The following is a 25,955-nucleotide window of genomic DNA, read 5'->3' on the forward strand; positions in this document are numbered from 1 at the left end:
GTTTTTAATGTGTGTGTTTTATTTTCATTATAAATATTATTATATGGGAAAATTACAGTTTTGTTTGTCGACCTGCCTCACAATGAAATAGCAAAATGTCGAAAAACCCCAGTTGTCAAAGCTTAGAACTGGTAATGCCACAGAACTCCAAATGGCTCACAATGAACAGTGTGTTCATAACAAGCAGATGAGTATAAGTTTGACAAGAATGTCAAGTTTCCATATTGCAAAGAGCGTAACAGTACAGCTTTCCATTAAGAAGGTGATTTTTGTGTTTCAGTTTTGAATCTACTACATTTTTATTTTAAAATTCTAATCCAAACATTGACCCCCTTATGCTTATTTTTGGTTGAAATAATAAAATAAAATGTGTCTGTATGTTATTTGATATTTATAGCAAACATGGATTTTATAGATAATTAGTAACTGAGGTGAGAATTCCAGCCGTAACAAGATTAGATTTTTCCCTCATCTTAAAACTACCTCACCACAAGGAGAAATCTTCATCTCTAGTAAAATAAGGGAAGCATTATGTTGGCATAGCCCCATACCTCAAAATAGACTTAAAAGGGCTATGAAGTATAGGAAAATTTACACTAGAATGAAAGAGAATGCCAGGACAGAACACATATAGCTGCTGCTATTACTGGGCAGAGCCAGGTGACCATTATCTTCTTCAAAGTAGCCAGCCCACTCCCAAAAGGCACACATTTGCAAGGATCTCTTTCACATCTAATGATACCTATCTAATGGTAGATATGGAAAGTAAACAAAGATGATCTATAATTGGTGTCTTTGGGGGAAGAAAAGAGACTTAAAAATTTCAAAGACATAACTCAGAAAAGACTTCTAATTAATACAAGCTTCAACTCTTGTATTAATTACAAGAGTTATTTATCTAGAGCTTGCTCTAAGATCAAGTGGGTTCATGATGTGCCAAGAATATTGTTACATTACAATAATAACCATCATACTGGCAAACAATAAGATGAACAACGACACCACGTGTTTGGTAGAGAGTGAGTGAAGGATACTTTCATTCTCTACTAATTAAAATATAAAATTGCAACATTCCTGGAGAGCTATTAGAAACTACATATCAAGAGTACTTTTTATTAACTTGTATGTGTATATTTATTGTTATCTGACTCAGTATTTAAAACCTAAAATGGTAAAGGTGATGAAGTCTCCAAGAAATGAAGCCAGTCAGTTGAATCTACCTTATACCACAATCAAAACCTCAAGGTCATCAAATATGATAAAATTTTTATTTATTTATTTATTTATTTTTATTTTTTTATTTTTTTTTGTCCAAAGTATTTGTTAATTGTTTATTTAACAAGAGGAACTATTTCTTAGCCCACATATTCATGTGTCATAGTTCAGGAGTCAGTGACAAACTTCTCGGTAATTCAACCTGAAGAAATTCTTTATATTCCAAGGATTACTTTACACTCTGAAAGATACCAGCCTTCCTCATCTCCTCAAAATCTTTCATGGCATCATAGTTTCTGTAGAAATCTGCGTATGCCTTCTTTCTTTTATCAGCCACACCAAACTTATATAAAATCTAAAGATCAGCAACCACAAACTTTGAAGGCAGATAAGCCCACAAAGATGAAAAAGTATCAGCACAAAAATGCTGAAAACTCAAAAAACTAGAGTGCCTTCTTTGCTCCAAATGACTAAATCACCTCTCCAGCAAGGAAGGGTTTGGAACTGGGCTGAGGCTGAGATAGCTGAAATGACAGAAATAGAATTCAAAATATTGATAGGAATGAAGCTTACCGAGCTGCAGGAGTACCTTAAATGCCAATGCAAGGAAGCTAAAAATCCTGATCAAATATTTTAGGAGATGGCAGAAAAAAAAATAGCCAGTATAGAGAATAATGTAACCAAGTTGATAGAGCTGAAAATCACAGTACAAGAATTTCATAACGCAATCACAAGTAGTAATAGCAGAGTAGACCAAGCAGAGGAACAAATCTCAGAGCTTGAAGACTGCCGTTAGATAATAAGGCAGACAATAATAGAAAAAACAAAGAATAAAAAAGAATGAGCAAAACTTCTGAGAAATATGGGATTATGTAAAGAGATTGAATCTGTGACTGATTGGTGTTCCTGAAATAGGTTAAGAGAATGGCACCAACCGGAAAAACAAATTTCAGGATATAATCCATGAAACCTTCCCCAACCTCACTAAAGCGGCCAACGTTCAAATTCAGGAAATGCAGAGAACCCCAGTATGATACTTTGCAAGAAAATCATCCCCAAGACACATAATTACCAGACTCTAAGGCAGGAGAATAGGGTCTGGAGGCAGGGAAACTACGGCCAATTCACACTGACTTCTTAGAATGCAGTCAAAAGGAAAACCCCACCACTCCACACCGAAGTAACAACAGAATCAGAGGCCAATACCTTTGCACTGCGTCTTGTACTACATTACAGATAAAAAATGAAAGTACCTCTGCTTGGTTCCCTCTAGCAACCGGTCTTCATGGGTACAGGGTGTAACTTTATAACTTCACTTCAGCATCTGATTCATCACCTCCTGCAACCAATCAGACTGATCACAATCAAGTCTTTATTTATACAACGTGTAATCAAGTAACCACTGGGAGACCTCTAGAGCGTATTTAAACCCGAGAAAATTCTGTAACCAGCACACCTGAGCTGCTTGCTCGAGCCCACTCTCTCTGCCCAGTGTACTTTAATTTCAACAAATCTGTGCTTCCATTGCTTCATTTTTTTCTTGCTTTGTTTGTGCATTTTGTCCAATTATTTGTTCAAAATGCCAAGAACCTAGATGACCCATAGTCAAGACCCTCCACCAATAACAATTCTCTGAAGTTGAAATGATAGAAAAAAATATTAAAGGCAGCTAGAGAGAAAGGTAAGGTTACCTACAAAGGGAAACCCATCAGTCTAACAACAGATCTCTCAGCTGAAACCCTACACACCAGAAGAGATTTGGGGTCAATATTCAACACTCAAAAAAAAAAAAATTCAAATCCAGAATTTCATATCTGGTCAAACTAAGCTTTATAAGTGAAGGAGAAATGAGATCTTTTCAGACAAGCAAATGCTAAAGAAATTTGTTACCATCAGACCTTCCGTATGAGCACTTCTGAAAGAAGCACTAAATATGTAAAGACCATTACCAGTCACTATAAAAACACACTGAGGTTCTCGGGTTTAGATATGCTCTAGAGGTCTCCCAGTGGTTACTTGATTACACGTTGTATAAATAAAGACTTGATTGTGATCAGTCTGATTGGTTGCAGGAGGTGACCAATCAGAGGCTTAATGAAGTTACAAAGTTGCACATGAATACTTGGCCCCAGACCAGTCTAATTGTTTGCAGGAGGTGATGAATCAGATGCTGAAGTGAAGTTATAAAGTTACACCCTGTACTCAGACCAGTGATACTATAAATCAACCACATAAATAAGTCTGTAAAATAACCAGCTAACATGATAACAGGATGAAATCCATACATATCAATACTAAGTTTAAATGTAAATGGGCTAAATGCCACACACACACACACACAAGAATGGCAAGCTCAATAAAGAACCAAGACCAATTGGTATGTTATCTTTAAGAGACCATCTCACATGCAGTGATACATGCAGGATCAAAATAAAGAGATGGAGAAAAATTCACCAAGAAAGTGGAAAACAGAAAAAAGCAGGATTGCAATCCTAGTTTCTAACAAAACAGACTTTAAATCAACAAAGATCAAAAAAGACAAAGAAGGACATTATGTAATGGTAGAGTTCAATTCGACAAAAGGATCTAACTATCCTAAATATATATGCACCCAAAACAAGAGCACCTAGATTCATAAAACAAGTTCTAAAAGACCTTCAAAGAGACTTAGACTTCCACACTATAATAGTGGGATACTTTTACATACCACTAACAATATTAGATAATTGAGACAGAAAAATAACAAAGATATTCGGGACCTGAACTCAGCAGTGGGTCTAAAGAACCTGATATCTGTCACAGAAATTCAGAAATTTCCAACCAAAAACCACAGAATATACATTCATTTCATTTCCACATAGCACATGCTCTAAAACTGATCACATAATCAGAAGTAAAACACACCTCAGCAAATGCAAAACAACTGAAATCATGACAACCACTCATACAGATGACAACACAATCAAATTAGAAATGAATACTAAGAAATTTACTCAAAACTATACAATTACATGGAAATTGAACAGCCTGCACCTAAATGAGTTTTGGGTAAGTAATGAAACTAAGGCAGATATGAAGAATTTTCTTGAAACTAATGAGAACAAAGACAGAACATACCAGAATCTCCGGGACACAGCTAAGGCAGTGTTAAGAGGGAAATTTATAGCACTAAATGCCCACATCAGAAAGTTAGAAAAATTTTAATTTAGCAACTTAACATTACAACTGAAAGAACTAGAGAACCAAAGGCAAACAAATCCCAAAGCTGGCAGAAAATAAGAAATAACCAAAATCACAGCTGGGCTGAAGAAGATAGAGACACGATAAACCTTTCAAAAGATCAATCAATCAGGCACCTGGACTTTTGAAAAAAAGTAATAAGCTAGATAGACTGCTAGCTAGATTAATAAAGAAGAAAAGAGAGAAGATTCAAATAAACACAATCAGAAATGACAACGGGGATATTACCACTGACTGCACCGAAATACAAACAATGATCAGACAATATTATGAACACCTCTTTGCACATAAACTAGAAAATATAGAACAAATAGATACATTTCTGGACACATACACCTTCCCAAGACTGAACCAGGACGAGACCGAATCTTTGAATTGAACAATAGCAAGGTAGGAAATGAAAGGAGTAATAAATAGCTTAGCAACAAAATAAAAGGCCAGGACCAGACAGATTCACAGCTGAATTCTACCAGATGTACAAAGAAGAGCCGGTACCATTTCTACTGAAACTCTTCCAAAAAATTGAGGAGAAGGGTCGCCTCCCTAACTCATTCTATGAGACCAGCATCATCCTGATATGAAAACCTGACAGAGATAGAAGAAAATAAAAGAAATTTCAGGCCAACATTCTTGATGAGCATTAATGCAAATATCCTCAAAACATACTGGCAAACCAAATCTAGAAGCACATCAAAAAGCTTATATCCATCAAGATCAAGTAGACTTTTTCCCTGGGATGCAAAGTCGGATCAACATACACAAATTATTAAAGGTGATTCAATACATAAAACTAACAAAAACCACATGATTATCTCAATAGGTGCAAAACAGGCTTTTCATAAAATTCAGCATCTATTTCCATTAAAAATATCAATAAACTTGTTATTGAAGGCACATACCTCATGCAAATCACATAGTCAACATTATACTGAATGGAGAAATGCTGGAAGCATTCCCCTTGAAAATCAGGACATGACAAGGATGCCCTCTCTCACCACTCACAGTCAACATAGTATTCAATGTCCTGGCCAGGGTAATCAGGCAAGAGAAAGAAATAAAGGACATGTAAGTTGGTAAAGAGGAAGTAAAATTTTCTCTATTTACAGACGACATGCTTCTGTATATAGAAAACCCCACAGACTTAGCCCAAAAGCTTCCTAAGCTGATAAACAACTTCATCAAAGTCTCAGAATACAAAATTAATGTGTAAAAATCACTAGCATTCCCATACACCAACAACAGTCAAGCCAAGAGCCAAATGAGAAATGTACTTCCATTCACAATTGCCACAAAAACAATAAGATAACTAGGAAAACAGCTAACTAGGGAAGTGAAAGATGTCTGCAAGGAGAACTACAAACCACTGCGCAAATAAATCAGAGATGACAGAAACAAATGGAAAAAACATTCTATGCTCATGGATAGGAAGAATTAATATTGTTAAAATGACCATACTGCCATAAGCGATTTATAGATTCAAAGCTACACCTATTATACTACCATTGACATTCTTCATAGAGTCAGAAAAAGACTATTTTAAAATTCATATGGAATCTAAATGAGCTTCAATGGCCAAGGAACTAAGCATAATAAAAAACAAACAAACAAAAACAAAGCTGCAGGCATCACACTACCTGACTTCAAACTGTACAACAGGGCTACAATAACCAAAACAACATGGTACTGGTATAAAAACAGATACATAGATCAATGGAACAGAACAGCAAACCCATAAGACTGCACACCTAAAATACTAGATCTTAGACAAACCTGACAAAAACATGCAATGGGAAAAGGATTCCCTATTTAATAAATGGTGCTGAGATAACCAACTAGCCATATGCAGAAGATTGAAAGTGAACCCCTTCCTAACACCATATGCTAAAATTAAATCAAGGTGGATTAAAGACTTAAATGCAAAACCCAAAACTATAAAATTTCTGGCAGACAACTTAGGCAATACCACTTAGGACATAGGCACGGGCAAAAATTTAATGATACAGATGCTAAAAACAATTGCAACAAAAGCAAAAATTGACAAATGGGATCTAATTAAACTAAAGAACTTCTGTACAGCAAAAGAAACTATTATCAGAGAGAGCAGACAACCTGCAGAAAAGGAGAAAACTTTTGCAGGCTATCCATCTGACAAAGGTCTAATATCCAGAGTCTACAAGTAACTTAAACAAATTTAAAAGAAAATAAGACAACAACCCCATCAAAAAGTGGACAAAGGACATGAAAAGACTTTCTCGATATGGTTTGGCTCTGTTCTCACCCAAAACTCAACTTGAATTGTGTCTCCCAGAATTCCCACGTGTTGTACAAGGGATTCAGGGAGAGGTAATTGCATAATGGGGGCCAGTCTTTCCCGTGCTATTCTCGGGATAGTGAGTAAGTCTCACGAGATCTGGTGGGTTTATCAGGGGTTTCCGCTTTTGCCTCTTCCTCATTTTTCTCTCGCCACCAACATGTAAGTAGTGCTTTTTGACTCCCATCATGATTCTGCGACCTCCCCAGCCACATGGAACTGTAAGTCCAATTAGACCTCTTTTTGTTCCTAGTTTCTGGTATGTCTTTATCAGCAGCGTGAAAATGAACTAATACAGTAAATTGGTACCAGTAGAGCGGGGTGTTGCTGAAAAGATACCCAAAAATGTGGAAGTGACTTTGAAACTTGGTAACAGACAGAGGTTGGAACAGTTTGGAGAGCTCAAAAGAAGACAGGAAAATATGGGAAAGTTTGGAACGTCCTAGAGACTTGTTGAATGGCTTTGACAAAAATGTTTTGTGATACGAACAAAAAGGTCCAGGCTGAGGTGGTCTCAGATGGAAATGAGAAACTTGTTGGGAACTGGAGCAAAGGTGACTCTTGTTATATTTTAGCAAAAAGACTAGCGGCATTTTGCCCCTGCTGTAGAGATTTGTGGAACTTTGAACTTGAGAGCGATGACTCACCATATCTGGTAGGAGAAATTTCTAAGCAGCAAAGCATTCAAAAGGTGACTAGGGTACTGCTAAAAGCATTCCATTTTAAAAAACGAACAGAGCAACAGAAAATTCACAGTCTGATGATGCAGTAGAAAATAAAAACCCATTTTTTGAGAAGGAACTCAATCTGGCGGCAGAAATTTGCATAAATAGCAAGGAGTCTAAAGCTAATCCTCAAGATCATGGAGGAAACGTCCCCAGGCCATGTCAGAGACTTTCACAGCAACCCCTCCCATCACAGTCCCAGAGGTCCAGGGGGAAAAAGTTGTTTGATGGGGTGGGCCCAGGGTCCCTGTGCTGTGTGCAGCCTAGGGACTTGGTGCCTTGTGTCCCAGCCGCTCCAGCTGTGGCTGAAGGGGGCCAATGTGGAGCTTAGGCTGTGGGTTCAGAGGGTGGAAGCCCCAGGCCTTGCAGGTTCCATGTGGTATTGAGCCTGCGGGTGCACAGAAGTCAAGAATTGAGGTTTGGGAACCTCCACCTGGATTTCAGAAGATGTTTGAAAATGCCTGAAAGCCCAGGCAAAAGTTTGCTGCAGGGGCAGGGTCCTCGTGGAGAACTTCTGCTAAGGCAATGAAGAAGGAAAATGTGGGGTCAGAGCCCCCACAAAGAGTTCCTACTGGGGCACGGCCTAGTGGAGTTGTGAGTAAAGGGCCACCATCCTCCAGACCCCAGAATGGTAGATCCACCCACAGTTTGCCCCATGAACCTGGAAAAGCCACAGACATTCAATGCCTTCCCATGAAAGCAGCCAGAAAGGAGGCTGTACCCTGCAAAACCACAGGAGCAGAGCTGCCCAACCATGATAGCCCACGTCTTGCATCAGCGTGACCTAGATGTGAGACATGGAGTCAAAGAAAATCATTTTGGAGCTTTAAAATTTGACTGCCCTGCTGGATTTGAAACTTGCAAGAGCCCTCTAACCCCTTTGTTTTAGCCCATTTCTCCAATTTTGTATGGCTGTATTTACCCAATACCTGTACCCTCATTGTATCTAGGAAGTAACTAACTTGCTGCTGATTTTACAGGCTCATAGGCAGAAGAGACTTGCTTTGTCTCAGATAAGACTTTAAAATGTGGATTTTTTGGTTAATGCTGAAATGACTTAGGACTTTGGGAAACTGTTAGGAAAGCATAATTGGTTTTAAAATGTGAGGTCATGAGATTTGGAGGGGCCAAGGGCAGAATGATATGGTTTGACTCATACCCCACCGAAATCTCAGCTTGAATTTTATCTCCCCAAATTCCCCCATGTTGTGGAAGGGACCAGGGGGAAGTAACTGAGTCATAAGATAGTCTTTCCCATGCTATTCTCATGATAATGAATAAGTCTTATGAGCTCTGATGGGTTTATCAGGAATTTGCTTCTTTCTCATTTTTCTCTTGCCACTGCTATGTAAGAAGTGCTTCCACTTCCCGTCCTAATAGTGAAGCCTCCCCAGCAATGCAGAATTGCAAGTCCTAAACTTCTTTTGTGTTTCTAGTTTCAGGTATGTCTTTATCAGCAGTGTGAAAACAAACTAATATGCTTCTCAAAAGAAGACATACATATGGCCAACAAACAAGTGAAAATAAGCTCAACATCACTGATCATTAGAGAAATGAAAATCAAAACCACAATGAGATAGCATATCATGCCAGTGAGAAAGGCTATTATTAAAAAGTCAAAAAAGTACAGATGCTGGTGAGGTTGTGGAGAAAAGGGAACCCTTATATACTGTTGGTGAGAGTGTAAATTAGTCAACCATTGTGGAAAGCAGTGTTGTGATTCCTCAGAACCTGAAGACAGAAATACCATTCTACCTAGCATTCCCATTACTGGATATATACCTAAAGGAAAAATTTTGTTCTATTATAAAGACACATGTATGTGTATGTTCAATGCAGCACTATTCACAATTGTAAGGACATAGAAACAGCCTAAATGTCCATCAATAGTTTACTAGATAAAGAAAATGTGGTACAAATACACCATGAAGTACTATGCAGCCATAAAAGATAATGAGATAACGTCCTTTGGAGGAATATGGATGGAGCTGGAGGTCATCATCCTTAGTAAAATAATGCAGAGACAGAAAACCAAATACCCCATGCTCTCTCACTTACGAGTGGGAGCTAAATGATCAGAACACATGGACATATAGAGGGGAACAACACACACTGGGACTAATTTGAGGCTAGAGGTTTGGAGGAGGAAACAGATCAGGAAAAATAACTAATGGGTACTAGGCTTAATATCTGGGTGATGAAATGATCTATACAACAAACCCCCATGACACAAGTTAACCTATGTAACAAACCTGCACATGTACCCCTGAATGTAAATAAAATTTAAAGAAAAATTAACTATAAAAATTTTAAAAATGGTGAACATGATAGCAGTAGGTTAGAGTGAACATCTCCAAAGTTTTGCATCATGATCAAATGCTTTCATTGTATGTTGCTCTTTTTATTGAAGAGCCTTTCCAAATAGTGTGAGATGCATTGCTGCAAGAAGCTGTTTAACTTCCCTCAATAGCATTTCAAACATAGTTAGCTTTTAACTTACTAACTTATTTTTTTGAATTGATACTAATTATGTAATAGAATATTCATGATGAGGCATAGTTACAAATGTGTTCACCACAACATCATTCTTAAAAATTAAAACCAGCCGGGCGCGGTGGCTCAAGCCTGTAATCCCAGCACTTTGGGAGGCCGAGACGGGTGGATCACGAGGTCAGGAGATCGAGACCATCCTGGCTAACATGGTGAAACCCCGTCTCTACTAAAAAATACAAAAAACTAGCCGGGCGAGGTGGCGGGTGCCTGTAGTCCCAGCTACTCGGGAGGCTGAGGCAGGAGACTGGCATAAACCCGGGAGGCGGAGCTTGCAGTGAGCTGAGATCCGGCCACTGCACTCCAGCCCAGGTGACAGAGCGAGACTCCGTCTCAAAAAAAAAAAAAAAAAAAAAATTAAAACCAAAATCCTCTAAAACGCTGGCAATATGGGCTGAAGTTTTTCTCTGATGTATATATGAATATATATGGAATGCATTTACTTGAAAAATATGTTAAATATTGGGATGTTTATGCATTATTATTATTATTATTATTATTATTATTATTATTTTGGAGATGGAGCTTCACTCTTGTTGCTCAGGCTGGAGTGCAATGGCATGATCTCAGCTCACTGCAACCTCCGCCTCCTGGGTTCAAGTGATTCTCCTGCCTCAGCCACCTGAGTAGCTGGGATTACAGGCATGAGCCATCACGCCCAGCTAATTTTGTATTTTTTGTAGAGACGAGGTTTCACCATGTTGGTCAGGCTGGTCTCGAACACCAGACCTCAGGTGATCTGCCCACCTCAGCCTTCCAAAGTGCTGGGATTACAGGTGTGAACCATTGCACCCGGCTGCATTCTTATTTTAATAAATGGTTATGTTTGATACTGAGATTTACTAAAATTTATGTTTCAGTTTTCTTTCTTCTTGATTATCTTTGGTTTTTTTTTGTTGTTGTTGTTTTGTTTTGTTTTTTTACATGGGCACATGCTAATAAAAGCAGGAAAATTTTCAGGTTAGGGAAATGTAGTCTACTAGACCTTAAACCAATCTGCAGGGTGTGACCAATACAAGCCCCAGATGTATGAGTTGAAAAAGGACTTTAGGGAAATGGTAAGCAAGTTACTTTGCTAATCTGAAAAATATAGGGTTAGGATAAAGGGCTGATCCAGACCCTGATACTTGATTTCTTTACATAAGACTTACACTTTGTTTAGCATAACTCAAATTGTAATCCCTGGTACTGAACTAGTCGACTCATAATAATTTTAAGTCCATTATATATTCATATTTTTTAATCAATCTCAGTGAATCTATCTACCTATCTATATTTCTGCAAGGAAAAACACAGCATAGTATTGGGCATATTATTATGTGTGTATACATATGTATATACAAATATATATTTACCTTTCTAGAAACAATTCAGTAAATGGAAGGCTTTTAAATGCATGAGCTTCTAGCAAAATTATGTAAACTTAAAAGTTGTTGCATCTTTTAATCACAGAAGCATTTGATTCCTTAAGTACAACTCAAGAATATATGACTTTTGTGAATTAAAATGGAAAAGCTACTCAGGTAAATCATTGCTGTCATGAGTCTAAAAAATACTTTCATAAATCAATCCAAAGTTTCAGATCATGCAGAAATATACTTGTTTATTATTTTCATTATTCCAGAATTTGACACAGCCAAACAATATCATCACGCCCCAGGCCCCTCCCAAATATCATGTTCCTTACACATTTCAAAACCAATTATGCCATCTCAACAGTCCCCCAAAGTCTTAATTAATTCCAGCATTAACCCAAAAGTCTAAATCCAGTCTCATCTGAGATAAGGAAGGTCTCTTCCACCTATGAGCCTGCAAAATCACAAGCAAGTTAGTTATTTTCTGGATACAATGGGGGTGGAGGCATTGGTTAGATAAATGCACTCCAAATGGAAGAACTTGGCCAATAAAAGGGGGCCCCATGCAAGTCCAAAATCCAGTGGTGCAGTCAAATCTTAAAGCTTCAAAATGATCTTTTTTGACTCCATGTCCCACATCCAGGTTATGCTGATGCAAAAGGTGGGCTCCCATGGCTTTGGAAAGCTCCAACCCTGTGGCTTTGTAGGGTACAGCCCCCCTCCCAGCTGCTTTCATAGACTGGCATTGAGTGTCTTCAGCTTTTCCAGGTGCATGGTAAAAGCTGTTGGTGGATCTATTGATACCATTCTGGGGTCTGAAGAATGGTGACCCTCTTCCCACAGCTCCACTAGGCAGTGCCCCAGTGGGGACTCTGTGTGGGGGCTCCAATCCCACATTTCTCTTCTGCATTGCCCTAGCACAGTTTCTCCATGAGGGCTTTACCCCTGCAGCAAACTTCTGCCTGGATATCCTGGCATTTCCATACATCCCCTGAAATCTAGGCAGAGGTTACCAAACCTCAGTTCTTGACTGCTGTGCACTTGCAGGCCCAACACACTATGTAAGCCACCAAGGCTTGGGGCTTGCACCCACTGAAGCAATAGCCTGTGCTGTACATTGGTCCCTTTTAGCCATCACTGGGATACAGGGCATCAAATCTCTAAACTACACAAAGCAGAAAAGCCCTAGGCCCAGCCCAGGAAACAATTTACTCCTCCTAGGCCTCTGGGCCTGTTATGGAAGGGGCTGCCGTGAAGACCTCTGACATGCGCTGGAGACATTCCCCATTGTCTTGGTGATTAACATTTGACTCCTCATTACTTATGCAAATTTATTCAACTGGTTTGAATTTCTCCTCAGAAAATGGGTTTTTCTTTTCTATCACATCATCAGGCTGCAAGTTTTCTAAACTTTTATGCCCTGCTTCCCTTTTAAACATAAGTCCCCATTCTAAGTCATCTCTTTGTGAATATATAAAACTGAATGCTTTTAAGTCAAATCTTGAATGCTTTGCTGCTTAGAAATTTATTCTGCCATATACCCTAAATCATCTCTCTCAAGTTCAAAGTTCCACAGATCTCTAGGTTGGGGACAAAATGCTGTTCTTTAATAAGGGATAGCAAGAGTCACCTTTATTCCAGTTCCCAAAAAGTTATTCATCTCTAACTAAACCAACCTTAGCCTGGACTTCATTGTCCATATAAATATCAGCATATTCATCAAACCCATTCAACAAGTCTCTAGGAAGTTGCAAACTTTCCCACTATTTTCTATCTTCTTCTGAGCCTTCCAAACTGTTGCAAACTCTGTCTGTTACCCAGTTCCAAAGTTGTTTCCATATTTTTGGGTATATTTTCAGCAGCACCTCACTACTTCAGTACCAATTTACTATATTAATCCATTATGACACTGCTGAAAAAGCCATACCTGAGACTGGGTAATTTATAAAGAAAAGAGGTTTAACTGATTCACAGTTCAGCATGGTTGGGGAATGCCTAAGGAAACTTACAATCATGGCAGAAGGCAACAGGGAAGAAAGGCAACTTGTTCACAAGGCAGCAGGAAAGAGAAGTGCCGAGCAAACAGGGGGAGAACCACTTATATAACCATCAGATAACATGAGAACTCACTCATTATCACAAAAGCAACATGGGGGAAGCCACTGCCATGATTCAATTACCTCCACCTGTTCTTTCCCTTTACATGTGAAGCTTATGGGGATTATGGGGATTACAATTCAAGATGAGATTTGGGTGGGGACACAAAGCCTAACCATATCAATACACAAAGTCAAAAGCTACATATATAGTGGAAAAAAGCACTGTGCTGAGTATCAGCAAATGGTGATGGTGATAATAAGCAATACTTGTATAATACATTATATTTACTAGGAATGTTCACATACAGCACTTCATGTAATCCTCGCAAAAGAACATAATAAAATAGGCACCTTATTATCCTCATTTTGCAAATGAAGAAAACTGAGACTCAAGGGTTTAAATGACTTGTTCAAGTCATACACAGCTGGTGATAGAAGTGGGATTAAAACTTACATATTATAATGGGATTCACTGGCTTTAAGAGCTGGCTTTATCACTTATTAGCTGTGCAAAATTCAATAAATTTCATCCTTTCTTTGGTACTTAGTTTCCACGTGCATAAATGGTTCAGGCTAGATGGTCTCCACTTTTATCCAGTCAGTATATTTGTGTTCCATAATCTCTTTGGAGGAAAAGATTTAATGGTTTAAAAACAATTAAGACTGCTTCCTTAGAATAAATAACATTGGAAATCTCCTGCTGATTTGATTACATTTGCTTATAGCAAAAATGTTCATACTGTGTTCAATTCCAAGTCATTTTGGCCATCACATATTGCAATTCTGTAGATACTATATACGACTTACTGTAAAATTCATTGCAAAATAAAATATGCAAGCACATATACATATACATATACACACAAGCACAGGTATCCCAGATGGAGATGCCACTTGCATAGTTAAAGAATTTGCTAGATAATGTGAGAGAGGTCCAAGATGACTGCTAGTTGACATTGGAAAGCTACTAGGATTGTACTTGTGTGACTTGACACAATGGAAAAACTGTAGTCAAAAAACCAACATAGAAGTTTGGTTGTGAGGTGTCTCAGCTGTGAAGATGTGCAGATTAAAGACTCTTTGACATTACAGTTAATAATGGGTTTGAAAAAGTGATTTTGACCACTTAAGTCAATGATAATGGAAGCCTCATTGACCTCCACTGAGATTGTAACAGCATATTGGAGAGCAATGAAGGCACTCAAACAACAGCTCTTCGATGTCTTTATACTTTTGATATTACATATTCTCTTCATCTCTACAACATTTACAATTTTTAATGAGCTAATCATCTAGGCCGGGAAAATAAATCATTAACACCATGAGATGTGTACTTAAAATATAAGAGGTGTGTCATAGAACGTTTCCCTTGCCCTTCTTTTTTATGGCATCTGTATGTTTTTCAAAGCCTTTGAGCTCATCTGTAATGCATCTTTTCCCATACTAGCCCAAGATGACAAATTACATCTTGACACTAACTCCCTCTCTTTTAGTGTGTTCTTAGATGTTTTCCAACAGCTTTCAGTGTTTGGATAATTAGCTCTAACTCAATTAAATTCTTTGATGAAAGGAGATGATTTGAAACTTACATTTGTATTAATTAAGATGCAATAAGTAAAAGAAAAGGTGTTGGTGCACTTGACAAATTGTCTTCACATATAGTTAGCTGTGCAAATACCTCACACCTCAACTCATCATTTTGAAAAAATGTATCACTATGCATTAGATATTGTACTAGGTGTTGGAAAGAGAGAGAGAGAAAACAGGCATTTTATGATAAGTTGTCTAAAAGTCCTAGGTCTAATGCAGCACCCTGTATATACAAGGTGCATAATAAATATGTGTTAAAGGGTGTTAAGTTGGGGTACTTACCATGGAAAGATAACTGCCTTGGAGATAAAGTTGAAAACATGAACTTCAGTTTCACCATCTATAAAGTGATGAAATAGAAATATATTATCCTTAGTCTTTCTCTTTAAGGGAACTAAACTCATGAAGGAGTTGCATTTTTTTTTGCTGTCTGTTTTCCCCTTAATTATAAATCAAAAGCAAACTATTCCTTTCCTTGAACAGCAATCAAAGGTGAAGGGAGTAAGGTGAGTATGATTTCGTATTCCCGATGGTCTTTTTTCTTGTCTCTGAGATCCTGATTTTAATTGCTTTGAATAAATATGTAGAAGTGAGATTGCTGAATCATAAGGTAGTTTCATTTATAATTTCTTGAGGAACATTCATACTGTTTTCCATCACTGCTGCACCAAATTAAATTCCCATTAACAGTGTGCAAGGTTTCCGATTTCTCCACATCCTTGGCAACACTCATCATCCTTCATTTCTTTGACAATGATCCTAATGAGTAGGAGGTAATATCATTGTGGCTTTTCTTTCCATTTTCTAGATAGTTAGTGATATTAAGCACCTTTTCATGTATCTCTCATCCATTTGTAGAAATATTTGGAGAATATTTCTTTGGAGAAATATTTATTTAAGTCTTTCACCAATTTTTAACATAATTTATTATTTATTTATTTTTCCTATGGAGTTAAAGAAGATACATACTTTAGATATCAATCCTTTATCAGATATAAAGTTTGCAAATATTTTTTCCCCGTTCTGTACTGCCTTTTTTCTTTTTATGTTTTGGTCTCACTCTGTCACCCAGGCTGGAGTGCAATGGTGTGATCTTGGCTCACTGCAACCTCTGCCTCCTGGGTTCAAGCAATTCTCCTGCGTCAGTCTCCTAAGTAACTGGGATTACAGGCACCTGCCACCACGTCCGGCAGATTGTATTTTAGTAGAGACAGGGTTTCACTGTGTTAGTCAGTCTGGTCTTGAACTCCTGACCTCAAATGATCCACCCGCCTTGGCCTCCTAAAGTGCTGGGATTACAGGTGTGAGCTACCATGCCCGGACTGTGCTGCTTTTTTCACTCTGTTGTTTGTTAACTTTGTGGTGCAGAAGCTTTTTAGCTTGTTGTAGTCCCAATTGTCAGTTTTTGCTTTTGTTGCCTGTGCTTCTTGTGATGTATCCATAAAATCATTGCCAAGACTAATGCCTTGAACATTTCCCCTGTTTTCTTTAAGAAGTTTTACAATTTTAGGTGTTATACTTAAGCTTTTTATCCATTTTGGGTTCATTTTTATGTATGGTGTAAGATAGGTGTTCTATTACATTCTTTGGCATGTGAACATCTAGTTTTTCTGTACTATTTGTTGAAGAGAATATTCTTTCCACGTTGTGTCTTCTTGATGCCCTTGACAAAGATTAATATGCCATATATGCTTGGGCTTATTTCTGGGCTCTCTACTTTGTACCATTAGTTGATATGTCTGTCAGAAAGTTATTTCTCCTATACTCACTGAGGACCTTTGTTATATCTTTATTATAGCATTTATCACATTGTGGTGAGTATCTCAGAGTATTTTGGATGTGAACAAAATACCTGGTACATAGTGGGTGCTCACTAGATAAGTGAAGAATTTGCATGATAATGACAACTACATGTAGGCTCTCTACTAGCCCTAGATTTGACATGAATCACACCTAGACTTAGGGCCAGGGAAGAGAAGAATACTCTATGAAATGAGGCATCATCATATATTATGGCCAGAAAAACAGTAAAATCAGGGTTGATAGATGGCACACAAATTCTAAATCCTTTCCCTAACAAGATCAAGAATGTGGTTAGGAAGCCAGTAACTGGCTTTGATTAATTTTAGAGGTAGATTGCATTTAACAAACAACATTGGGTTATCCAAGACTAGATGTTTGCAAAGCAATCAACTTTGCTATCTGAAGTCATTGATCAGTTAATGTATTCTATAACCAGTTTTGACTATCTTATTAAAATATATGTTGGTAAATATAATACTAAATGAAAAGAAACAAGATTTGGCAAATATGTAGCAAAAAACTACTGGTCATCCATTCTGCTAACAACATTAATAAGGGTTTAGCTTGTTGAGTGTTTATGTACTGAATATTCGTAGTTGAAGTCCCACCATCTATTCACTATTTGTTATAGAGAAGCTGACTCCAGTATGAGCTAGTGGAGTTCAGCATTTGAGATGTGGATGTGAGGTCCAGAACTACTGGAGCCAGTTTTCTACCAGGAGGAAAGCCAGTATGAGGAAGAATATGGCCCAGGTAGGAGAGCAAAGCTGAGATAATCACAGAGGAATTGAACTACTGATGACATGAGGAAGCTGTGGATTACATTGTGACTGAAGCATTTCCAGACTCTGGACCTCTCAGTTAAGGAGCCAGACAATATTCCTTATTTTTGAAATATGCTTCATTTGGGTTTTATAATACTTTCTACTGAAGGGCATCTAATTCAAAGTTTACTCTGTGCAAGGTCTTATGCTGAACTTTTATGTGGGCTACCTTATTTATTCCTCATCTAAATATCTGTAAGGGAGGCATGACAGACATTGCAACAGTTGTTTCTACTGAAACCAGATATATACTATCAGAATCCTTTTCAACACAGAACTCTTGATTGCTTTTACCAATCAATTGTAGGTTATATGGTTTGGCTGTGTCCCCACCCAAATTTCATCTTGAATTTTAGTTCCCATAATTCCCACATGTCATGGGAGGGAACCAGTGGGAGGTAATTGAATCATGGGGGCAGTTACCCTCATGACATTTTCATGATAGTAAGTTTTCATGAGATCTGATGGTTTTGTAAGGGGCTTTTTCCCTTTTTGCTCATTCTTTTCCTTCCTGCCTCCATGTGAAGAAGGACATGTTTGCTTTCCCTTCTACCATGATTGTAAGTTTCCTGAGGCTTCTCCTGCCATGCTGAACTGCGAGTCAATTAAATCTGTTTCCTTTATAAATCACCCAGTCTCAGGTGTATCTATATTAGCAGCATGAGAACATACTAATACAGTAGGGGACACAAACAATGAAATTTGATGCAACACTCATATAGGGTGGGCGCTTAATAAATATATTTTGGCATGTATTAAGTTGGAGTCATTACTATAGAAAGATCACTGGAATAGCACCTTCAAAGACTCCCTTCCTCTCTCCAGTGCCTGAGGTCCCAGGAGCCCAATAAAATGTAACTACAGGATTTTCTCATAGACACAAGGATTTCCCCTTGCTCTTTTTTTCATTATCTCCTTCAAGACTTTGCTATCCTTGGTGTCCCTCACTATCTATTTTTCTACTATTCTTCCTCTCTAGTTGGTCCCTTTAAGTTGATTTCTCGTTTAACCTGTCTATCCACAATTTAATTCAGCTTCTATTTGTTCATGTTTTCCTTCCTTGTACTAAATAATCCTTAACTCTACATAAATGAGCATCTTAGCAAATTCCTTACCAAGCCCTATTGTCAGCTTTATGTTGGGAGAAGAATCATTTATACCTGGGGAATGAGGTAGCAAATTGACCCATGAAGACATTTTTACAACATGTTAAGTCCAGGATTTGTTAAGCTGTTTTATTGCCATACAGATGAAAGCTATGTTGTTTTGTTTTTTGTTTTTTAAGACAAAGTCTTGTTCTGTCACCCAGGCTGGAGTGCAGTGGCACAATCTCGGCTCACTGCAATCTCCACCTCCCAGGTTCAAGCAGTTCTCCTGCCTCAGCCTCCCAAGTAGCTGGGATTACAGGCATCTACCACCACGCCTGGCTAATTGTTTTGCATTTTTAGTAGAGACGGGGTTTCACCATGTTATCCAGGCTGGTTTCGAACTTCGGACCTCAAATGATCCATCCGCCTTGGCCTCCCAAAGTGCTGGGATTACAGGCGTGAGCCAACATGCCCGGCCTGAAGCTATGTTTTATGCATTAAGATTCCTTTTTTATTCATCACTAAACCTATCTGAGTTTTCAATGACAAAATCTGGTCAAAGAAAATCACAGTTTGCCTCTCTGATAGAGTAAATACAAATTCATGTTTCCTGGGAGTTATATTAAGGGTTGAAATAATCACAGTTGATACATTGGCTATTGTTTCTTATCACCTGCTAGAATTAGAATATCATCCTATAAAGTGAAATACATTACATTTTTTATTATCGTTATGTTGTAATATGTTAGCATCCACTTGGGTGTTTATTATTACTAGCAACTTAATAACAATGAGCCTATGACAGAAAATAAGACAAAAGAAATTGCATGGAACAAACTTAGATGTATCTTCAAAATAAATGACAGGGTTATTATTTTTCTATTGTGGAATATAAAACTGGGTGCCAATGCTTTTGTATTTCTGATTGTCATTTAGTATGGAGTGGAACCTGGCAGAGGCAGATGCCAATTGCTTATTAAAATGAAATGGTACATTATTGTGGAAGAAAGCTACTGCCTGTGCTTCCTTCCAGTAGGTGTAATTATCCCTTAATGATCCATGGAAGGATCATGCAATACTTATATTTCATACCAACCAAACAGCTCTTTTGTGTTATACAAATTTTGACAAATAATAAAAAAGAAAGAAAATATATTCTTTCTCAACATAATGTTAAGAGAATCAAATTACATTGAATTTCCTGGACATGTCTCTGTGGAAATACCTACAGGCTATGTAAAAGAGTAGATACAGAAACCTTTAATACAATGGTATCTGGGCAAACCAATGATTATTATTTGTATAACATAATTACTTCCACTACTAATACTACTACTGTTTATATTTGTCAAAATTTTGGTTTCCCTAAATCCAATCAACCTTTATGTGTTTGGGAAACTCCTATACCATGAGGCAGAGCTCACCTGACATCCATCCCCTCAATCATAAATATGTATTTAGTATCTACTATAATCTAGGTATTGTTCTAGGCATTTGGGGTACATAAGCAAACAAAATATCCTATTCTCCATGTAGGCCCCATCCCTGCAGCAAACTTTTACCTGGACATCCAGTCATTTTCATACATCTTGTGAAATCTAGGGGAAGGTTCCCAAACTTCAATTCTTGACTTCTGTGCACCTGCAGGCTCAACACGACTTGGAAGCTGCCAAGACTTGGGGCTTCCACCCTCTGAAGCCATACCCCGAGCTCTATGTTGGCCTTTTTCAGCCATGGCTGGAGCAGCTGAAACACAGGGCACCAAGTTCCTAGGCTGCACACAGCATGAGGACCCTAGGTCTGGCCTAAGAAACCACTTTTTCCTCCTTGGCCTCCAGGCCTGTGATGGGGGATGCTGCCATGAAGGTCTCTGACATGGCCTAGAGACATTTTTCCCCATGGTCTTGGGGATTAAGATTAGGCAACTTGCTATTTATGCCAATTTCTGCAGCTGGCTTGACTTTCTCCCAGAAAATGGGTTTTTCTTTTCTATCACATTGTCAGGCTGCAAATTTTCTGAACTTTTATGCTCCGTTTCCCTTTTAAAACTGAATGCCTTTAACAGTACCCAAGTCACATCTCGAAAGCTTTGCTGCTTAGAAATCTCTTCTGCCAGATACTGTAAATCATCTTTCTCAAGTTCAAACTTCCATAAATCTCTAGGGCAGGGGTAAAATGCTGCCAATCTCTTTGCTAAAACATAACAAGACTCACCTTTGCTTCAGTTCCCAACAAGTTTCTCATCTCCACCCGATACCACCTCAGCCTGGATTTTATTGTCCATGTTGCTATCAGCATTTTGGGCAAAGCCATTCAACAAGTCTCTAGGAAGTTCCAAACTTTCCCACATTTTCCTGTCTTCTTTTGAGTCCTTCAAACTGTTTCACCCTCTTCCTGTTACCCAGTTCCAAAGTTGCTTCCACATTATTGGGTATCTTTTCAGCAATGCCCCACTCTACTGGTACCAATTTACTGTATTAGTCCATTTTCACACTGCTGATAAAGACATATACAAGACTGGGAATAACAACAACAAAAAATTGGACTTACAGTTCCACAAGGCTGGGGAGGCCTCAGAATCATGGCGGGAGGTGAAAGGCACTTTTTAGATGGCGGCAGAAAGAGAAAGTGAGGAGGAAGCAAAAGTGGAAACCCCCAATAAACCCATTAGATATTGTGAGAAGTATTCACTGTCAGGAAAATAACATGGGAAAGATGGGCCCATATGATTCAATTGTGTCCCCCTGGGTCCCTCGCACAACATGCAGGGATTCTGGGAGATACAATTCAAGTTGAGATTTGGGTGGGGACACAGCCAAACCATATCATACATACACTTAAGAAATATTAATAAAGACAAAGACAATTGTTTACCCAATTTTTGGTGAATCAGTGAATGACAATTGTTGTAGTGGTGGTGGTTTAAATAAAAGAATAAATGTTTGTTAAGCAAACATTATAAGGGACATCTTTTGCCACCACTCAGTTAGGAAACAAGCAATTAAAAGTATTCCAGGTGGCTCACGCCTGTAATCTCAGCACTTTGGGAGGCCAAGGCAGGCAGATCACAAGGTCAGGAGATTGAGACCATCCTGGCTAACACAGTGAAACCTCGTCTCTACTAAAAATAGAAAATATTAGCTTGGCATGGTGGCGGGCACCTGTAATCCCAGCTACTTGGGAGGCTGAGGTAGGAGAATGGTGTTAATCTAGAGGCGGAGCTTGCAGTGAGCTGAGATCACACCACTGCACTGCAGCCTGGGCAACAGAGTGAGACTCTGTCTCTCAAGGAAAAAAAAAAAAATATATATATATATATATATATAATATGTATATATAACATGCCCGCTGATTGTTTCCTTACTGCATCATTTATTATCATGCAATTGTATGATTATTGTAGACTTTCCAAATTTTTATTTTACCATAAGGTATTCATGTAGCCATTCATTTTCCAACCTGCCTATTCTGTTTCAGGGTCATGGGTGGCTAGAGCCTGTCCAGGCAGTTCAGGGTACATGGCAGGAACCAGTCCTGGCCAGGGTGCCATTCCATCGCAGAGTGCACTCACACATACCCCGACACTAACTCACTCAGAAAATATAGACATGCCAGTTCACCTGGTGTGCACAGCTTTGGAATGTGGGAGAGGCATGAAGTACCCAGAGAAAACTCACACAGACATTATGAGAATGTGCAAACTCCATACAGACAGTGGGCCTGGCTGGAAATTGATTTTATTTTCTCATCAAGGGTTTTTTAAAAAGACGTTGAATGAAACAAGATTATTTGAAGACCTGCTCTACTACCTAGTGGTCAAATATAACTGATCCTTTATGAAAAGAAACATTTTCCCAGCATCACCTTATGAATTATCACTAAATGCTAATTTAATTCTTTACAGTCTATTGCTAAAAAGCAAACAACAAATTTGATATTTTTTCAAATGGCTGTTTGGATTATGCAAGTGTAGGGGTAGGGGACAGAATGGTGACCTGGTGAGTGAAGAGGTGAAGGGGTATACTCAAGGGAATTCTCTTCAGAATTGCTGCCTTTAGGCCTGATTACTTGGTTCTAATTGAACTATTATATGTAGTGTGCTAATGTGTTTTCAAAATTGTATAGTCTACTTAAAACTATTTTGGGTTTTCAAAAGCATTTTTTTTCTGCACAACACAACCTTCAGTGTGTATGTTTGTTGGCTAATAAAATATCAAAGGCATGCATGTATTGGCAGACAAACCCATACCCTGGAGTGTGTTATTGCTTGCATAATTAGCCATCAATTATCACCAGTTGCATTTGCACCTGTTCCATTTGCAGATCTTTGGAATTTCAAGCTAGCCCAATTAGCTTGTTGTGAACTTTCTCCTACTTGGGAGAATGTGGAAAAATAGTCCCTTCTTTGAAGAATCTCTACTTGAGGAGAGTCTGCACAACCATCTGAGAAGGAACTATTTCAGTCAAAGCACTTTAAAGACACTGTGAAAATATTAGTATGTCACTAAACAACAGTTATTTAGTTCGCAATCATATATTTTGGAGTTCAAAAAAAACTTGAGATAATTTCATTTTACTAATAAAGAAAATAAGCCCTGGAAAGCGAAAGTGATTTTTCCAAAGTCTCACACCATATTAGTGGCTCAGTCAATGCCAGAGCCCAAGTATTTCTAGTTCAGATCTGTTTTTATTATTCTGGCATGTGGTTAAAATGCACCTTTTACTTTGAGACTGAATTCAAGATCTGGCTTGTTTTGGATATTCAGACTTACGGGATTCAATGCCACGTTTCAAACAAATCCCTTCCCATTTCAGCTACACAAATTGCTGATTATACCAGGCTTAGAATAAATGTTCTCACAGGTGAATGTTTTTGTGCTGTTTGTAGTTATTTTGAAAGCTTTGGGAGGCATAACATTATGGCAATACTGTAATTAGTAAAATGAGGCTTCTTGGGTCTTCTACCTCAAGATGGTCTTCCAAGTCTTTTATTTTTGTCTGTGATTGGAAGCAGTTTGTAAACCCGGCTTGTATCTGAGGACTTCTAACTCTAGTTTACCACATAATGACTATAATTTGCCAGGTCCATTGGTAGATCTGGTGACCTGGGTTTTCCAAAAGCCATAAATGTTAATATCATTTTAGTATAAATTGTATTGGAAGAAAAAGCTAAGGATAAATTATGCTTCCAAACTTTGTATTTTAGGGCTTATAAAAGTTAGTCTTCTGGATCTTTAAATTATAGATTCCATCCCCATTCAACTGTATGAGTCTTTAATAGCTAACCTATTTCGGCTTTTTAATACACAAACTTAGATATAGTTCACCCTCTTAAGGGTAGATCTATATGCGACACACTTGGTGAAAAGCTATGATTGATGTCATAGTTAATAATTTAACAGATATTCTTTCACCTTTGCCTGCAGAAATTTCAGCCAGTCATTACACTCACTTCTAGTCATTATCTCGTAGCAGAGTATGGACAACGATTCATTCAATGAGACTTCAATTTTGGTAGTTAAAAATCTTAGTAATCAGATGGTTAAAGTGATGATATAATGACTGGAGAATTACACTAAAAAGCCAAGAAACAAACCTTTTATCCAATCTATGAGAAGTGATGTTGAGAATATGGGTTTTTGAGTCTGTTACTTTTCGAGTCTGTTACCTGTCAGAGTCTGTTACCTGTCTGTTACTTTTCGAGTCTGTTACCTGTCACTTACTTTTAGGGTTTGATCTTGTACCAGCTATTTTATCATTTTAAACCTTAGTGTCTTTATCTGTAAAACGGAAAACTGTGTCTATTTTGAAAAGTTTACTGTAAGGATTACATAATTTATATAAGTATCTCAGAACTTGTGAATTTTTGCTATTATAATCAGGAACCAGTAAGACATTCACAGAACTGGATTCTGAGGGTGGTGGGTCAGAGGAGTGGAACCAAATATTAGCTAAGAGAGAGTTTGTTAATTTGAAAATACCCTTCCATGTTACTGAATTTATCATTCATGCAAGGATCCTGGAATACTGTGATGGAAGGCTGCTGAGAAGCCTCATAGACAATTAATTTTAAAATGTCACCCTACAAGAAGGCTGAAATTCCAGAATTGCCATGCAGCCATACAAGGAGAGATTCAAAGAAGAAGATATTCTAGATATACTGTGAAAGGTGGAAAAACATACCAGATGATCATGATTCAGTGGGGCCCAGGGATATGACATTTATCAAAGAAATAAGAACAGCAGCTGTGAAGGGGTAACCAGCACCAGAGTGAAGTTTAGTGAGGGTATAAAATGTAGGCCAAAGCTGATAATAGGAAGGGCTATTGCAAAACTGGGCTCATTGATAAGAACAGGATAACAGGATTCCAAAAAAATAAATCAAAGTCACATGGTGGTATTTATCAGAATTGCATCTCTCTTGATGCAATTCTCATACTGGGTGGCAAGGTCTCAGTGGCATTAAAGGAATTGTGACATGCAGAAAGTTAAGGAGATGGTCAATAGAGTATAGTATCCCTGGAGGCAAAACTGATGAACAGCAACACACGTATCAGTTCTGAATCGACACAATAAAATAAAATTTAATCACAGATAGATGATTATGAACCTATGGGTCTTTGCTCCTGTCTCTCACCAAGTTTTCTGAGTAAGATTTTTATTAGACACCTAGAACCCATGGCCTAAAAAAGAGTCCAGATCCACAGAATAAGGACTCTGCAGTGCCATTTTACGTATCCATGAAAACAATTATCTCACTACTTCTGCAAAGGGAAAATGACTCCTTTATCATGATGTAATTGGCTACATTCATTTCTTAGTAGTTTGCAACCCCATTAAAATGTCAAATTGATCTAATCTAGAAAAAATGGTGCTATCTTTGTAAAATGAACAATACACAATGTTTAAGATAGAAAATTGAACATATACTGAAAACTCCAACTCTTACCTATGATGCCTAGCAATAATGAAATATACACAAAAATAAATGTGAACTTGAAAATACACACATATCCTTAATTCCAGATACAGAAAATATATATATTTAATGATCAGAAAGCACTGTGAATAATATTTTACATTTGAATATCTAGATAAAGTGAAAATTTTATAAGAAAATAAAAGTTAATGAAATAACCTCAGGGAGAAATAACA

General features: G+C 37.9%; 1 protein-coding gene across 1 annotated transcript; it reads right to left on the reverse strand.

Annotated features, from left to right (window-relative positions):
* Positions 1–1,308: 1,308 nt before the first annotated feature.
* LOC113222372 (cytochrome c oxidase subunit 6C-like) lies at positions 1,309–24,262 on the reverse strand. Its single transcript, XM_026451923.1, has 2 exons — positions 24,215–24,262; positions 1,309–1,570 (listed from the first exon to the last, which is right to left on the reverse strand). Exons 1-2 carry the CDS (start codon positions 24,260–24,262, stop codon positions 1,445–1,447), a joined length of 174 nt encoding a protein of 57 aa, XP_026307708.1. The 3' UTR covers positions 1,309–1,444.
* Positions 24,263–25,955: the final 1,693 nt, after the last annotated feature.

This window comes from Piliocolobus tephrosceles, chromosome 12 (assembly GCF_002776525.5).
Source record: "Piliocolobus tephrosceles isolate RC106 chromosome 12, ASM277652v3, whole genome shotgun sequence".
NCBI classification, from domain to species: domain Eukaryota; kingdom Metazoa; phylum Chordata; class Mammalia; order Primates; family Cercopithecidae; genus Piliocolobus; species Piliocolobus tephrosceles.